Source organism: Canis lupus, chromosome 21, assembly GCF_048164855.1.
Source record: "Canis lupus baileyi chromosome 21, mCanLup2.hap1, whole genome shotgun sequence".
In the NCBI taxonomy this organism is placed as follows: Eukaryota; Metazoa; Chordata; class Mammalia; order Carnivora; family Canidae; genus Canis; species Canis lupus.
The window spans coordinates 9,333,292-9,348,565 of NC_132858.1; the positions used below are offsets into that span (position 1 = coordinate 9,333,292).

General features: G+C 59.6%; 2 protein-coding genes across 9 annotated transcripts in view; both read left to right on the top strand.

Moving 5' to 3' along the window:
* The window catches only part of NAP1L4 (nucleosome assembly protein 1 like 4), a 42,008-nt gene extending 37,108 nt beyond the window's left edge, over positions 1 to 4,900 (top strand). For 6 of the 8 annotated variants that reach the window (XM_072790368.1, XM_072790369.1, XM_072790371.1 and 3 more), the window contains one exon: positions 3,713 to 4,900. In XM_072790368.1, coding sequence (XP_072646469.1) covers positions 3,713 to 3,751 — 39 coding nt within the window. In that variant the 3' untranslated portion in view covers positions 3,752 to 4,900. Of the gene's footprint in view, positions 1 to 264; positions 303 to 3,712 lie in introns of all 8 variants that reach the window. The other 2 variants (XM_072790374.1, XM_072790375.1) reach the window with 1 other exon arrangement.
* A 9,482-nt stretch (positions 4,901 to 14,382) lies between these two features.
* Positions 14,383 to 15,274, top strand: PHLDA2 (pleckstrin homology like domain family A member 2). The gene has a single exon (XM_072791848.1). The coding sequence runs from the start codon at positions 14,457 to 14,459 to the stop codon at positions 14,850 to 14,852; it is 396 nt and encodes a 131-aa protein (XP_072647949.1). The 5' UTR covers positions 14,383 to 14,456; the 3' UTR covers positions 14,853 to 15,274.

The window sequence follows — 15,274 nt, forward strand, 5'->3', positions numbered from 1 at the left end:
CGCCAGCCCTGTGCAGCTAGAAGGGCCCGGGTCTTGTCTTTCAGAGGGATTTGTTATATCTGAGTCTGCACACGTGGAGGCAAACAAGGGAGAAGGGATGTTTGGTGTTAAATGAACAGCTGTGGTGGGTTGGGGTTGCTCATCTCAAGCTCAAGATTTTGTAGTCAGTCGTGTCATGAGAAAGTGGCTGTTTCCGCCTGTTTAATCTTGTGCATTTTGCTTTCTTTTTTGCTGACAGTTCCTTTCAATTTTTTCCCCATTTAGGTGTAATTTTTGTCTGTTAATCATTCATGCGTTTCTAGGTAAGGTGGAATTCCATTCATTCCTAATCCAATCTTCTGATCTGTGCTTTATAACAGTGCTTTATTGTGACTTTGTGGATAAAGAGGAAGCTGTTGGCCAGGCACACTTCTAGTGTGCTAGGCTGAGCTCAGGGCTTTCTGAAGAACAGTATTTTTGCGCAGGTGTCTGTTGTATGTACTCCTAAAACTGATCGTCAGAAACTACATTTGGCTCCTGTTGCTGAGCCCAGTGTTTGTTGCTGACCACGGAGAGGCGTGACTGGTGTGGCATTTTTATTGGGGACGGGACTGCCCTCCAGGAGGAGCACAGAGCGTGAGGGCCCTGGGAGGTGGGCACTGTGCAGTCTTCATGAGGACCGTGTTGCACGGGCCACCCTGGAATGAGCCACACCTGTGCAATAGGAAGCAGCCCACTGTGCTTTTTCTTGATGAGTCTCGATTGATTGTTTCTACTTTTTAAATTCAGGTGTGGTGCAGACCAGTAGGTCATTAAGGGCTAGCTGACCTTTGAATGTGCTAGAGTTACTATCTCCAAAGCTGTGGTATCTATGTGGTTTAGTGTTCGGAGCAGGTGCTGTTGCGTGTTATTGGGAGTACTCTGGCTGGGGAAGAGCTAGCTGTGCCCACCTGCCACCCCTGTCTGCCACAGCATGGGCCATTGCAGCTCTGTTCCAGCCATCAGCTCCTCGCCCTTGGGGAACACTGTCCTCACTTGGGGGTAGGGGTGGGGCGCCTGGTCAGAAGGTGCCACAGGAGGCAGGTGCAGTGATGTTCATCCCTGGAAATGTAGGGGTTCTTGGTGCTGTGCTAAGAGCAGCGGCAGTCAGTGTGTAAAGCAGGGCCTGTGAGAGCTAGGATTTGAACTTAAGGCTTCCTGCTGATCCTGACATTTAAGCAGACCACAGGCCTTTGAGAGTCTCTCTGCATTGCCTTCCTGTCTGCTCACTCGGGTGGGCTCACATAGAGAACTAAGAGGTGAAGAGGTAGCACAGCTATCTCCTGGTTAAGAAACGTCATAACTAGGTGAGATGAAGAGACACCTGGATCATTTACATGCATATAGGACAGTGTGTTCTGTTGCTCTTGATTGATTCCTACTGCCCCACATGTCTAAAGAATTGACCAACCAGGCTTGCTCCCCCCCTACCCCTCTCTCACCCTGCCAGTCACTGGGAAGCATCCTTAACCTATTCAGCCTGAGTCTCTCAGACAGGGGACCCTCCTGGGGTGTAGTCACCGTGAATAATACTGGCACGTGACTGCAGTATCAGCCAGCACCTCAGTAGTGTCATCAGATCCTTGTCAGGGGCCCGGCTTCTCGGATGGGGGAGGCCATTCCCTCCATAGTCACACAGGCTTTTGGGCCCTGGCTGTGTTCCCCTGTGAAGCTGTGCTGGTCAGCTGTGTGCTTGGTGGCAGTTGTCACCTGTTAAAATTTGGCTTTTAAATGGCTCCGTAACAGGCAGGTTTGAGTTGTTAGTTTGTGCCTTGGAAATACCCAAGTCCTCTCCCTTGATAATCAGTGGCATTAAGTAACCCGGCTGCCATTGGACTTTGTGGCCTGAGACAGAGGATGCTGGGTTTAGTTGTCATCCTGTTTTGGCCTGTGTCACAGGCTGAAAACAAGTGTCTTGTTGATAAAATTGACATCAGAAGCTTCGGGGTTCTGTGTTGACTTTACAGCCGAGGGCCTGTGTCCGTGCAGATGCTGTCCTCAGCTGGGCCACCTGCCTGCCTCCCTGCCTGGCCCTGTGCTCTCCAGCAGACTTTATCTAAACCCCAAGCTGCTGAAGGTATCTTAAACAAATAGATAATACATTCTCCTGGTTAAAAATAAATATATCATTCAAACAGCATATACTGTAAAATGCCCAATGTTGTAAAACACTGTATGTGTGTAACTCACACGTATTCAGGAAGGTGTGCTGCCTGCCCATTCCCATGGTGTTCCCACTTCTTAGCTCCATCTTCTCTAACCCACCTCCTTCTTGGAAATACAACTGTGGAAACACACACTTCTCCCCTCCTCCTCAAAACGTTGCCAGCTACTCTCCCACCCCTGCCATGGCCATACCAGGCTGGGAGCACCTCCTCGCTTCTCCAGCCAGGCTTGAGAGCCAGTGGGTCATTTCCTTGGCCGCTGACCTGGGTTGCCTCCAGATCCACAGTTTGAGTTTGATCTTTTCCAACCTGGATTTCTGATCAGGTGTGTTTTGTTTTGGTGCCTGGGTTCTTCAGTATTCTAGATGAGCAGGACCCCCTCCCAGAGTGTCCCACTGCTGGGCGGTGCTGGGCAGAGACCTGGGGCCAGTCAGACCTGGTGGGTCCCAGCGATGTCTGTGTGCTCTTCCCTTTAGACTTCCAAATAAAGAGCTTATTAGACCAGGGTCTGAGATCATGGTTGTCTTTAGGAATCCTTTATGTGTAATTTTCTTTGTATCTTAAATGTGATTTCCCAAAGAATGTAGTCCCAGCTCCAGTCATAGAAGGTGTCAGTTACTTTATCCCACATGTTCCTTTGAGCCTGTAATGCAGGGATTTTTTTTTTTAGACTCAGTAGTAGGCTTGACACATTGTATCAGAATAATTTATAATCTTGGCAGCCAAGAATTACAGACTTCTGATCAGTAAATGTATTTACTCAGAATGGTTAGTAATCTCGTCTGTCTCTCAGGCTGTTGTTGGCCTCCGCACAGAATGCGTGGGGTTGCTGACTGCGCTTTTAAACGGTGTGAGATGTGTTAGGTTGTATTGAAGTGGATGTGCTCCTCTGGGGGCGGGGGAGGCTCTCTCCCTGATACCTTTCAGGAGGGATAGACATCCCACTTGGGGAGGGACTGGGAGGATCAAGCCATGCCTGTGTGGAGCTGTTGGAGTGGCCTCCCAGCTGTGGTCTGCTGGCACAGCCCGTTAGCAGAGAGCACTCTGGAGTGCTGGCAGGACTCTGGGGCTGCTCAGCTGCCTCTGGCCCACCCTGGAGTGGCACTGTTTCAGGTGCTGAGCCTGTCTTAACGGGAGGCGAGGAACAGAAAAGGGAGCCTGCTGCTGTCACGTGGGCAGGGGCAGGGGGTTGCCTGAGGCTCTGAGGCTGCTATGCAGTGTTGGAGCATGGGCTCCCTTCTGCACTGAGTCTCCGACCCTGACACGTTCCTCCTTCCCAACACACGGGCTGTGACTTAGACTTACGGCATGTCTTGAAACCAGAAAGGCTGCCCTACTGAGACTTTATTTCTGGGAAATTGACTGATTTTTTTTTTTTTTTTTAATTACAATCTTAAAAGTATGTTTGCAGTAACCTTCGTTTCAGTAAGAATGAAGGCAGTCAATTGAGTCTTGGTTTGCATTGTTGGTTGGAGATACCTGGTCGACAGCATTGGTTCCCTACAAGTCTTGTCTTCTCTCGTTGACAGAAGGAGCCCAGCCAGCCATCTGAGTGCAAACAGCAGTGAGGAGTGAGCGTCCTGCAGGTGCGGCGTCGGGGACTGGTCATGGCGGCGGCACCACCGTATTGGCAGTGCTTCTAACTTGTTTTCAAGTGCATGATTTTGACTTTAACTTTTCCTTTATCCTTATTATTTTGCTTAACCTGTACAGTGGCAACTTAAATGCATTTCAGAAATAGGAGGTTTGATTCCAGCACCCTCTATGGCCTTGGGTGCAGTGCAGCTCAGTGGACTTTCCCAGGCCCTGCCTTCCGGAGGGCTCTGTAGACCCTGGGGGGATGGGGTGGTGGAAGGTCAGTTGACGCCAAGGGCAGTTGTCTGGGGATGTGGTTCCAGGGCTTCTAGAACCAGTCACACCCCTCCACAGCCAGACTGGATCCTTCTTCACTTGAAGAAACCCATACGCTTTGTGTTTGCCACCACTTGGTCTCCTGTGCTCTAATCCTCTCAGGAGAGCTGATAGAGTAGGGTCCTGTTCTCCTTAGAACGTTCTTTCTCTGGTTTTGTCTTCCTCAGGGTGGGGTAGGGGTTGTGGTGCACCCTAGCCCTGAGGCGTGAGCATTTGTGGTTCATCTTTGTATTTATTTATTCTTTCCTCTTTGTGAGGGCTTGGGACACATGCTGTCACTTGTCCTTACAGTTTCTGAAACCATGTGTGTGACTGGTGACCTGGTGACTCGCCAGGTGGGTGTGGTCGTGGCTCCCAGGGAGTGAGGCCTGTGTAGAAGGAACCTCGCTCTGTCCTGCCTTCAGCTGAGGGCAGGAGCTCGTTTCCACGACATGCAGACCACACGGCTTTGGGGGGCGGGTTGCGGGCAGAGTGCCGGGGTTCACCAGGCTTCTGTGGTGAGGGGCCTAGGCTGGGAAGCACTGCTGTTAGTGTGTACGTGTCAAGTCTTGCTTTGTCAGTACCCCCATTTCTTGGCCCCATGCTCATCTTGTCTTAAAAGCCCTGGGTTCAGAGTGACCTGTTTTTGGCTGGCGTGTGGGGTTTCCGAGTGTGTGACCAGGGTCTCTGTTGCCGGGGATGCAGTGTCCACACTGACCAGGCCTGTAGAGTGCTCAGCCTTACTTATAATACATTTGTAACTGAATACGGTGTTTTCAATTTGTACAGAATAGTTAGAATATTCTATTAAAGTTGTGAAACATGAATCCTGTGCTGTGTAGTCTCTGTGGGGAACCTGGTGGGAGGAGCGGGCAGGGGTACTGGCACCTGCCCCCACGCAGCAGCTCCTGCTGTGGTTGTGCATCCTCTTGAACTGCATCTGTAGAGCCCTGGGGACGGGCAGCCCCCGGGCTTTAGGCCTCAGCCTTTCCGCGTTGTTTTTGAGGCTTTTACAACCGGTTCTTAGGAAGAGGCTCCAACGTTTAGTTTCCCTGTTACACCTACAGACCCACCTCACTGTCAGGGTGGGCTTCGACTCCCTGGGTGGGCCCCTTGCTACCTGGGAAAGAGTCTGCTCTCCCCTAGGAGAGCGCTGTATACCTTTCAGGTCCACAAGGCTCCAGGAAGGAAGATTGTCGTGTAGGGGCCACTTTTGATTGATCTTCTCACTGGTACTGTACTGGTGGAGCCTCCATCCCTTCATAAGAGGGAACGCTACCCCCAGAAACAGCTGCTGTACAAGCCTGTGCTCAGAACCTAACCAGGGAGGGCAGCCCTGGTGGCACAGCGGTTTAGCGCCACCTGCAGCCCAGGGCGTGATCCTGGAGACCCAGGATTGAGTCCCACTTGGGCTCCCCTTGGGAAGCCTGCTTCTTCTCCCTCTGCCTGTGTCTCTGCCTCTGTCTCTCTGTGTGTGTCTTTGAATAAATAAATAAAATCTTAAAAAAAAAAAAAGAACCTAACCAGGGAGTTACAGGTGCTAGGAGAAGGCATGCATGCAGCTTCTCCTGCAGCCCAGCTCACCTGGCGCCTGCCTGGGGGCCTGGCTTCTTCCTGGGAGTGTCAAGAAGGAGAGGCAAGGGCCTCCAGTGCCCTAGACAACTGGAACCAGAATGTTCTCACTACTTGAAGGACCTGGGTCTGGCCCCCCACCCTCCACCCGACAAACCTGCGGGTGCTAGGGGGTGCCTTGTTCCAGCTGACCCAGAATTAAAACCTCATCCCCTGAGGGCAGTCTGCAGAGATGATGCCTGAGTGCTGCTCCCCATCCTCTCAGCTGGGAGCATCTCTTGGGCATGGGCCCCCGGACCTTTGGGGTAGCTTCTCGTCCCTGTGGACTCTGACTGGTTCCCAAGTTCTTCAAATGTTCTGTTCCCCTGGAGCACCGGAATGAACCTATTTGTAAATCCACAGCTTATGGGTCACTACAGGATTAGCAGCAATTGCACAAAATGATGTGCTCAGGTGATTTGCAGGAAGTTCGCAAGGACAGTTTCAACTCTGGGAGCATCCGATCCCACTGGCCCAGGGGTCACTCTGAGCATGACCTTGCAGAGGAATCCTTTCCTACTGGTTCCTGACCATCCTCAGTGGTGACGGACCCATGTTCACTATGAAGCAATGGCCTAAAGATTGCTGGGCCTTGCTGATGAAATGCGGGTCACTTAGGAAGAGTTTTCTCTGATTGGCACAGCGCTGGCTGATGGGCGCTGAGGAGATGGCTGGGGTGGGGGGGCATGCTCTGTAAGAGCCTCTCTGCCCAGCGGTTCCTAGGCTCTGGCGGAAGTCCAGGGTACGTGTGTGTAGAGTGCGTGGCCAGTGTGTGCTGTGGTGGTTTGGAATGTCTGACATTGGGGGTGGAGGCGGGCAGCCTGGGCCTTCCCTCAGAGACTGGCCAAGTCCGTGCCCCTGAGAGCGGGGTACTTAGGAGCAGGTAGTGTCCAGCCCCGTGTGGGTATGCACCTGCACACTCGCGTACACAGCGGCCACCTCTGGAGTCTGGCCTGAACGGGAAGCTGGAGAGAGCGACTGGGCACCTGGGGTCAGTGGGACGGGGAGTTGGACGGCCTGGCTGTTGGTGGTGAGCTGCGTGGTACAGATGGTACCACAGCGGGCAGCGGGAGGAGTGTTTGGATTGTGACTGTCTCTGGAGGCACTGGGTTCCATTTCCCTGTGGGATAAGAGTGTATGAGCGTGCCATACCCACCCACGTGTGGGCTCAGTCACAGAGCGGGGTCCCTATGGCCTCCAGGACCTTCTCTGGTGCTTCGTTGTCCCAAGTGGGTGGCATGACTCCTGCTCAGAGCCTTGAGAAGCTCTGCCTTCCCCAGCTGTCCACTGCAGTGCTGCCTCCTGGCCTGTCTAGCTGTCCTCTGACCTCACCCCTGGGCAGTCACAGGCAAGGGAAGGCAGGCTGTCCCCTGGCCGAGGAGCCTGGCACGTGCAGCCTCCGTCCAGGCCTCTGTTGGCACCTCAGGGAAGGGGTCGGGGTGCTTGCAGCAGCTCCGGTAGTCACTGGCTCCACATGAGCCAGCCTGCTCTCCCCGCTGATCCCTGAACTGCCTGGAGCCAGGCCTTCCTGGCCTCCACTTTTGGTCCCCCCCCTCTTTTTTTTTTTAAGATTTCTTAAAATTTATTCATGAGACAGAGGCAGAGACACAGGCAGAGGGAGAAGCAGGCTCCCTGCTTCCCCCAATGTGGGACTTGATCCCAAGACCCCGGGATCACGCCCTGAGCAAAGCTGAGCTACCCAGGCGTCCCTTGGGCCCCTAGGCCATCATGGAGCTTCTCTCAGGGTTCCTGAAAGTCCAGGGCCACCTCCCATCCCCATGACCTCTGTGGCCCATACCCTCCTCCTTCCTTAGACTGCCCCTGGTCCACCCTGGTTCTCTTGGAGGCCACAGGTCTCCTGTGTCACCCAGACCGCCCGTGCAGACTTGTATGGACACAGGTGGCTGCCCCGGGGCTCAGCTGCTGTGTCTGAGCCACCAAGTATGTCCACCTCTGCACTGACTTCTGGGAAGTGTTCGGCTCTGTCCTGGCAGAGTGCGGGGCACAGCCCGCAACAGGATGGCCTAGGAACCTTGAAAACGTGGACCGAGTGAAGCCGGATACACGGAAGGGCCTGCGCATGACCCGTTTTTGTGGGTTCTAGAGCCCACGCAGCAACCAAGGCTGCCGGGACGGCAAACGTGCGGGTTAACCGGGGCACCCCGGGAGAGGTGAACTCTTGGAACTGCTTCGCGTGGGTATGTCTGGTTGTGGGTATGTAAACTGTGTCTCAATGGAGCAGCTTTTTCAGAAGTGCCCCCAAATCCGGGTCATTTCATTTAAAAATTCCTGTTTTCCCATGGGTGTATTGGCAGTTGTGGCCACCCAGGGCCAGGCTAGTAGCCGAGGTTGCCCACACCCTCATCCGTAGCACCTGCTCCACTCTGGCGACCAGTCTGCTGTAGGGGTTCATGGCTACCGTATTGTGGCCCTGACCCACGCCCTCCAGTGGCCTGCACTCCCGCTCCCCTCCAGAAGTCAGGCCAATGGCCCGTGCTCCCAGGGAGTGCCTTGGCCTGGGGAAGGGGGAAGCCCTGACCTCAGCCAACCTGTCGTGGTGATACTGCTGGCCTTTGGCCTGCCTTCCGCTCAGAATGAGTCTTCCCCGTCTCCTCCGCCCCCGAGTGCGCAGGGGGTGACCGGAACAATGCCAGGTGGGCTGCAGAGGGGGCCCCAGGGTTGGCAGGGAGACGTGCTCTCCAACCTGGCCTTTAGCCTAGGCACACTGAGAGCACCTCCGGCCATCAGCCAAGCCTCTGGTCCAAGAAGAGGCCACTGTGGGGTCAGCCTCCGTTGGAGGGCACTGCCACCCTCACCCCTTGCCAGGCTCCAGGACCCCTCCTCTGCTGACACTGACCGAGCTTTCTATTCTCTGGATCTGGTGTGATTATCCAGGCACCGAGGCTCAGGGCACAGTGGCCCGCAGAGGCCTGCGTTCCCACCAGGAGAGGGAGGCCCAGACACCGTCTTGAGGCCAAGTCATCTCGGTGCACTTGGGTGGAGCCCCTGCCCGCCCCAGGATGTCACTGCTGAGCCATTCCCTGCCAGCCTGGCCCGGCTGACTCAGCTCAGTGACGGTGACGGCCGGATGTTACTTTCCCTGTCAACCCAGCAGGCCTGCCTGGCCCAGCCGGGCTCCTGGAGAAACGGGGCAGATCCCTCCCCACCCCCTCCATGGGCTCTTTCCTCCCACCCGGGCTGGGGGCTTTCAGGAGCCCGGGGAAGGCAGTCCTGTCTCTGAATCTCCTTGGGGCTTGGCCTCTGCTTCCGGAACATGGGGAGAACCTTCCTTCCCAAAGCCTTGGTCCAGGCAGGGCTGCCCACGTGGCCCTCCCCGCTGCCCACCAGCCTGGAGCCAGCCCTGGGTGGACTGGGCACTCCAGGGGGACACAGGCATTGCTGGGCGGAGCTTGGCGGCTTCCGCCTCAGGCTGCAGGGAGGGCCCGGGGTCTCAGCCGCCCCCATTTCTGGCAGGGGCTGGAAGATGCCAGCAGAGCTGCCCTCCCTGAGCTGGGAGAGCTGAGCAGAGGAGGGGACTGTGAGGTGCTCCCCCAGGCCCAGCTCTGGCAGGAGAAACAGCTCAGGAAGGTGCAGGGCCGGGGGCTCACCACCTGGCTTCTGGCCTCCAGACCTGGGAGTAGAGAGATCTGTGTTGTCCCAAGCCACCAGATGTGTGGTCACTTGTCCCCACAGCCCCAGGACATTCACGTAGGTAGGTAGAGGAGTCCAGGTAAGATGCTCAGAAGTGCGGGGCAGCAGAGGGGCAGGATGGATAGGACCTGGAGGGGGGGGTGGCAGCAGAGTGAGTACGAGGACTCTGGCCTTCAGGGTGGGGGGCGCTGAGGAACCTGGGCTAGGACCCCCAGCCCCTCGGCAGCTCCTGAGGGGGGCACGTACACAGAGCCTAGAGACCACAGGGCCCCTGGGCTGCTGGTACGAAGGAAGCCTCCAGGGGTCCCCACCAAGAAGAGGGGCACCTCCGTTCCCCTGGTTCCTCGGCCATACAGCCTCTGAGTCCAGCATTTCCGTCCATCTTGCAGACATCCGCAGGGCACGCCGGACGTCTCCCCTGTGCTGCCTGGGGGAGGCCCGGTGATGGGGGAGAACAACTACACATCTTTGAAAACCCAGCTCAAAAGTCAGCAGTGGTCGGTCTCTGAGAAGCCTTGACCCCACCCGCCAAAGCCAGCTAATGCCACCGCTGTGTTGGTCCTCACCTGCCACCAGGCCGTGTGGCAGGACGAGGGGAGGGTTGGCAGCAGACACCTAGGGCTTTGTTAGTGGCCGGGGTGGTTGTGACAAAGGAACATTCGAGGCTTGTGCAAATCCAGGCGCAGGTGGGGCCCCACTCCCTCCAGGGGCGCTGGGGTGGGGGGTCCTAACCGCTCCTCCAGGGGCTGGGGGCCCCAGGCGTCCTGCATGCCCTCCACCCTCTCTAGGGAGGACACTGATGGCATTCAGGGAGCACATAATACACATAATACACATAATACACATAAAATGGGCCATCTTCACTGACTCTAAGCCACAGCTCAGGGCCACTATGCACATTCACACTGTTGTGCAGCCGTCCCCACTGTCCGTCTCCAGGACTGTCCATCGTCCCAAACAGATACTCTGTCTCCCTGAGACACTGACCCCGTCCCTCCCCCGGCCCTGTGACCACCGTCCACGCTGTCCCCAGGAGACACTGACCCCGTCCCTCCCTCAGCCCCTGTGACCACCGTCCACTCTCTGTCCCTGTGAATTTGGAGACTCTAGGGCCCTCGTGTGGGTGGAATCCTTCAGGATGTGTCCCCCAGTGTCTGGCCCGTGTCACTCAGCATCACGTCCCCCAGGTCCACCCACGCTGTGGCAGATGTCAGCGCGTCCCTCCTTGTTCAGGCTGAGTGACCGTTCAGCGTGTGGATGGCCCACGTCTTGTTTATCTGTTCTTTTGTCGTCAACAGACACGGGTTGCTTCCCGTTTGGGGGCCAGTCTGTGGGGGCAGGAGTGGGCGTCCCCCCAGGGAGCCGCCGCATGAGTCCCCGGATGGGACCCTTGGATAAATATTAGTAAACAGTCCACCCTCAGGGGCCGGGGTGGGCTGGAGCCAGATGTCCTGTCTGTCCCGTGATGACTGCCCGGGGCCTGCAGGTGCTGACCGCCGTCCACAGGGTGGCAGCCACACCCTGTCCACCTCTGCCCTCCTGCCCACCCTCCCGCCCTGTGTTTGGTGCATTCCTTTCATTCAAGCTTGCAGAGAGGTCCCGTGTCCCCAGGAACCAGGCCCTGGGCAATCTTCCCCCGTGGGCTCCCCGCCCCTCTCCCAAGCCCAGGCCTGGCCCCCACCCCCCCGCCCTAGCCCCTCCCGAGGTCACTGCAGTTTAGGTCCACATGTCTCCCACAACCTTTCCTGAGCACCTGGGCTGGGCCCCGGGGGCCCCAAAGACGGAGACCCTTATCACTGCATTCCAGGGGCTGATAGTGACCTTTGAGCAGGGCACTGAGGGATGAATAGGAGCTTGCCGGGGGCCAAGGAGGGAAAGGTATTCTGGGCAGTGTCACTGTGTCTGGTGAGGTGGGCCCTGCCCATGAGACTCCAGCCGAGGGGCTCAGAGAAGCAAGAGATGCAGCTCTGCGGGGCCAAGCCGGGCTGACAGTGAAAACCTGAAACCAGCCTCCTGCTCTGGGGCCTCTCACTTTTCCCAGGCTCCCCGCCCAGAGGATACAGATCCAGGGCAGGCCTGAGTCACGGGTGGCGGCCAATGGGCTATGGCACACTCAGGTCAGGTGGCATCAGGCCGCCTCCCTGGTTTGTGGGCCCACGCGGGGGAGACTCTCTCCCCTGCCCTCCTAAGGTTCACACTGGAGCCATCCCGGGGACCCGAAGGCCCAGCAGTTACACAGCTCAGGGAGCAGGCCTTAGGGCATGCCCCGGCAATCCCAGGGGGCTTCCTGGAGGAGGCCAGTGGAGAGAGTCTCCCAGGCGGGGGACGTGGCGAGCCCCACCCCGGGGCTGTTCTGAGCACCGCCTCCCACAGGAAGAGGGTGGTATCGAGCCCCAGGCACTGGGCCGGCTGTGACGCATGGCTTCCTCACCGGCCACTGTTCCCAGGCTGGTTGGGCAAGAGCCTCCAGGGTGCGGATGACCTCATGAGGGGCGTTTGAGAGAGGTGCCCTCATTGTGTCTGGGGACATCCTCACTCAGCTGCGCAGGACAGCAGGTGTCCCTGGCCAGATGTCTGGGGGACCTGTCTGCCTGGGGGCGGGAGCGGGTCCCCCCCAGGCAGGCCCCGCATGAATCCCAGATGCGACCCTAGGATAAATATTAGTAAACTTGGCTCTGACCCACACCGCCTGACGCCATGTATGGAGGCGAAGCCCAGTGCGGGCCCCTCCCGGGTCGTTTGGGTGGGGCCACTTCCTGCCCCCAGGCCTTGGGGCGCACACAGGACAGTGGATCCAGATCCCACTGGCTGGTCCCAGAGGATGAGCTCAGCTGAGTCCCCAACTTCTCTGAGACCCCCACTCCATTCCCTGCAAACCCAAGAAAGCCACTGCAGCAGCCCCCGTGTTGTCAGGAGGCCAACAGGGTTGGAGACCTGCGGGGTGCTGCTTCCCCCACCCCATGTCCCCAGCCTGTGGCTGGCTGTCCAGCACTCTCCTGGCCAAGAACCCTGATGAGCTGCAGCTCCCCTTGGGACACAGGCCAAGTCCACCCCAGGGTCCCTGGTACCTGGCAGGAAGCTGGCTGGTGCGTCCTCTGGGCCCCTGGCTATCAAGTGGCTCAGGGAGGGGCTCCCCCGAACGGTCTGCCCTTAGGGTTACAAGGTCAGTGCTTTGCTTCCACATCATCCTTTCCCCACTCCCCACCCCAGAGGGTCCCCAGATGGGCCTGCTGGGGGGTGGGGCAGGCACAGGGCCTCTAACTTAGCGGGGAGCCAGAGCTGGCAGGTTCCCCAGGGGGCCTCTGGTGGATGGGGTCTCAGGCTCTGGGGCAGGCGCTGACAGTAGTGAAGCTGCCGGGATGGGCCCAACTCCCGACCCCAACCCTCTGGGATCCCCAGCCCAATATCCCCCCCCCACCCCCCACACACACACTCAGGCTGCCCTGCCCCTGGCTCTCCACCCCCTGGGACTGTCCTCCCGGCTCCCTCTGACACCCACCTGTCAGAGCACAGGTCACTGTCCCCTCAAAGCTCCCCAGAGAGGCCTGGCCGATGGGAGGCAAGGAGAGGAGTGCTGCAAGGGGTGGCAGGCTGGTGGGCACCCACAGGCCTCCAAGGGGTACAGGCAGAGTGGTGGGCTCCTGGCAGGCTCGTGGGGACCTCTGTCCGTGGTCTGCTTCTCCTGGTGGCCCACTGCCTCTTGCTGGGTCTCACTGCCTGACACCCCCAACCCACGAAGGCCGAGTGCTCTGGGGGATGGAGGGTCAGCGGTCGCACACAGCCTGGTATGAAAAGCCAGTTCTGCTGGGGTGCCTGTAGTGACCGGACTGACCCCTTCCAAGGCCATGGCCACCTGCGTTGTCTTGAGAGAGGATAGCTCTGTCTTCCACCTGCCAAGGCCTGGCCCAAGCCTCTCGTGGGAGCCAGTGACCCTTTGGGCCAGGGCTCTGAACGCCCCTGGAGAGGTTAGGGGACTCCCCAGGGCTGCACCGCAGGGGTGAGGGCAGGGGCAGTTGAGGCCAGCTTCATGGCCCTGTTCCCACAGGGGTCCTGCGCTCCTTTACGCTCTGCTGTCACCAGCATGAACGCTGGAGTCTAGTTTGAACCAGGGACCCATGTTTTCTTTTGCAACCACCCTGCAAGCTTGAACACCTCCTGGGGACCCGGGCCCTTCCTCCGTCCGTCTGCAGTCCTTTCCCAGAGTCACAGCTAGGTGGAGCTGTTGGAAGGTAGGTGCCCTGCCAGCGCCAGGTCCCCAGAGACCCCTCCTGCGACTCCACCCCCACCCCTGGGAACCGGGGAGGAGCCCGGCAGCGCTCGGCTCCTATAAACCCTTTAAAGGAAGAGAGTTTAAAAAAAAAAAAAAAAAAAGCCTGCCCGCCCTGGCTGGGAGGCATGACTCAGCCGCCCCCGCCACCCTCTCCAGGCTGACCCCCCGGCACCAGCAGGGACCTCTCCCCACTGGGCTGTGCAGGCGGGGAGGGTCGTCCGCTGCCCTCTGCCCGGGGGCGCGGGAAGGAGGGGTCCCTCGCGTCTATTGGGCTCCAACGGGTGCTGTTGCAGCACCTTGCGTACGTTCGCTAATCTGGCAGAAGCACCGGCGTCCCCATTTCGCAGAAGAGAAAGCAGGCGCGCAGCACCTGCTCTCCGGGGCGGCGTGGCCCGGGGGTGAGGGCGGGTCCCGGCAGGGCGGCCCGCGGGGGGCGAGGTGGGACCGCAGGCCGGGGGGGCGGGGCGGGGCGGGGCGGGCGGGCGGCGGAGTCTCCCCGGGCCGCCTGGGCGGTGGGGGTCCGGGCCCGTCGCCGGCGCTTCCCGGGGCTCCCTGGGTGAGTCAGCGCGGGCAGGGCCGGCCGCAGCGCATTCCTCCGCGGGCCCGGCGTCCGGGGCGGGGCGGGGACCGCGAGTCACCCCGCGAGGGCCGGGGCTGGCGCGCCGGGGAACGGCGGCGGCGCGGGCGACCCGGGGCCGGGGGCGGGGCCTCGGAGGGGCGGGGCCTCGGAGGGGCGGGGCCGGCGCGGGCGGGGCCCCATAAAGGCGGCGCCGGGCCGGCCGGGGCGCAGAGCCTCGCCGCCGCCTCGCGAGCGCTGCCTGCCCGCCGCCGCCGCCGCCGCCGCCGCCGCCATGAAGACTCCCGGCGAGGTGCTGCGCGAGGGCGAGCTGGAGAAGCGCAGCGACAGCCTGTTCCAGCTCTGGAAGAAGAAGCGCGGCGTGCTCACCCCCGACCGCCTGCGCCTCTTCCCCGCCGGGCCCGGCGCGCGCCCCAAGGAGCTGCGCTTCCACTCCATCCTCAAGGTGGACTGCGTGGAGCGCACCGGCAAGTACGTCTACTTCACCATCGTCACCACCGACCGCAAGGAGATCGACTTCCGCTGCGCGGGCGAGAGCTGCTGGAACGCGGCCATCACGCTGGCGCTCATCGACTTCCAGAACCGCCGCGCCCTGCAGGACTTCCGCAGCCGCCAGGAGCGCGCCGCGCCCGCCGCGCCCCCCGAGCCCCGGCCGCCCCGCGCGCCCTGAGCGTGCCCCGCGCGCCCCCCGTGTGCCCCGCGCGCCCCGAGCGCCGCCGCGGTGAGTGCCGGCCGGAGGGCGGGCCCGGGCCGGGGACCCGCTCGCCCCCGCCCGCCCCCGCCCGCCCCCGCCCCCGCCCCGCAGGAGCCGGCGCTGCGGACCGAGCCCCACGGGGCCGCGCCGGCAGGAGCCCCGGGGCGCCCCGCTGAGCGCCGTGCGGACCGAGGCCGGGAGCCGAGGCCCTGACCCACATCGAAGGATCTCCCCGTGCGGAACCGCAGAGCCTGGGCCTGCTGAGCAGGCGCGTTAAATTATCAGACTATCTATGTATTTATTGTGATGGTTGTCATGGAACCGTCGGTCTTAATATTTCGTTTTTGCATCATATGTTCATTCCAAATAAACGACTTGGTCTTTTCCCTTTTCTACCA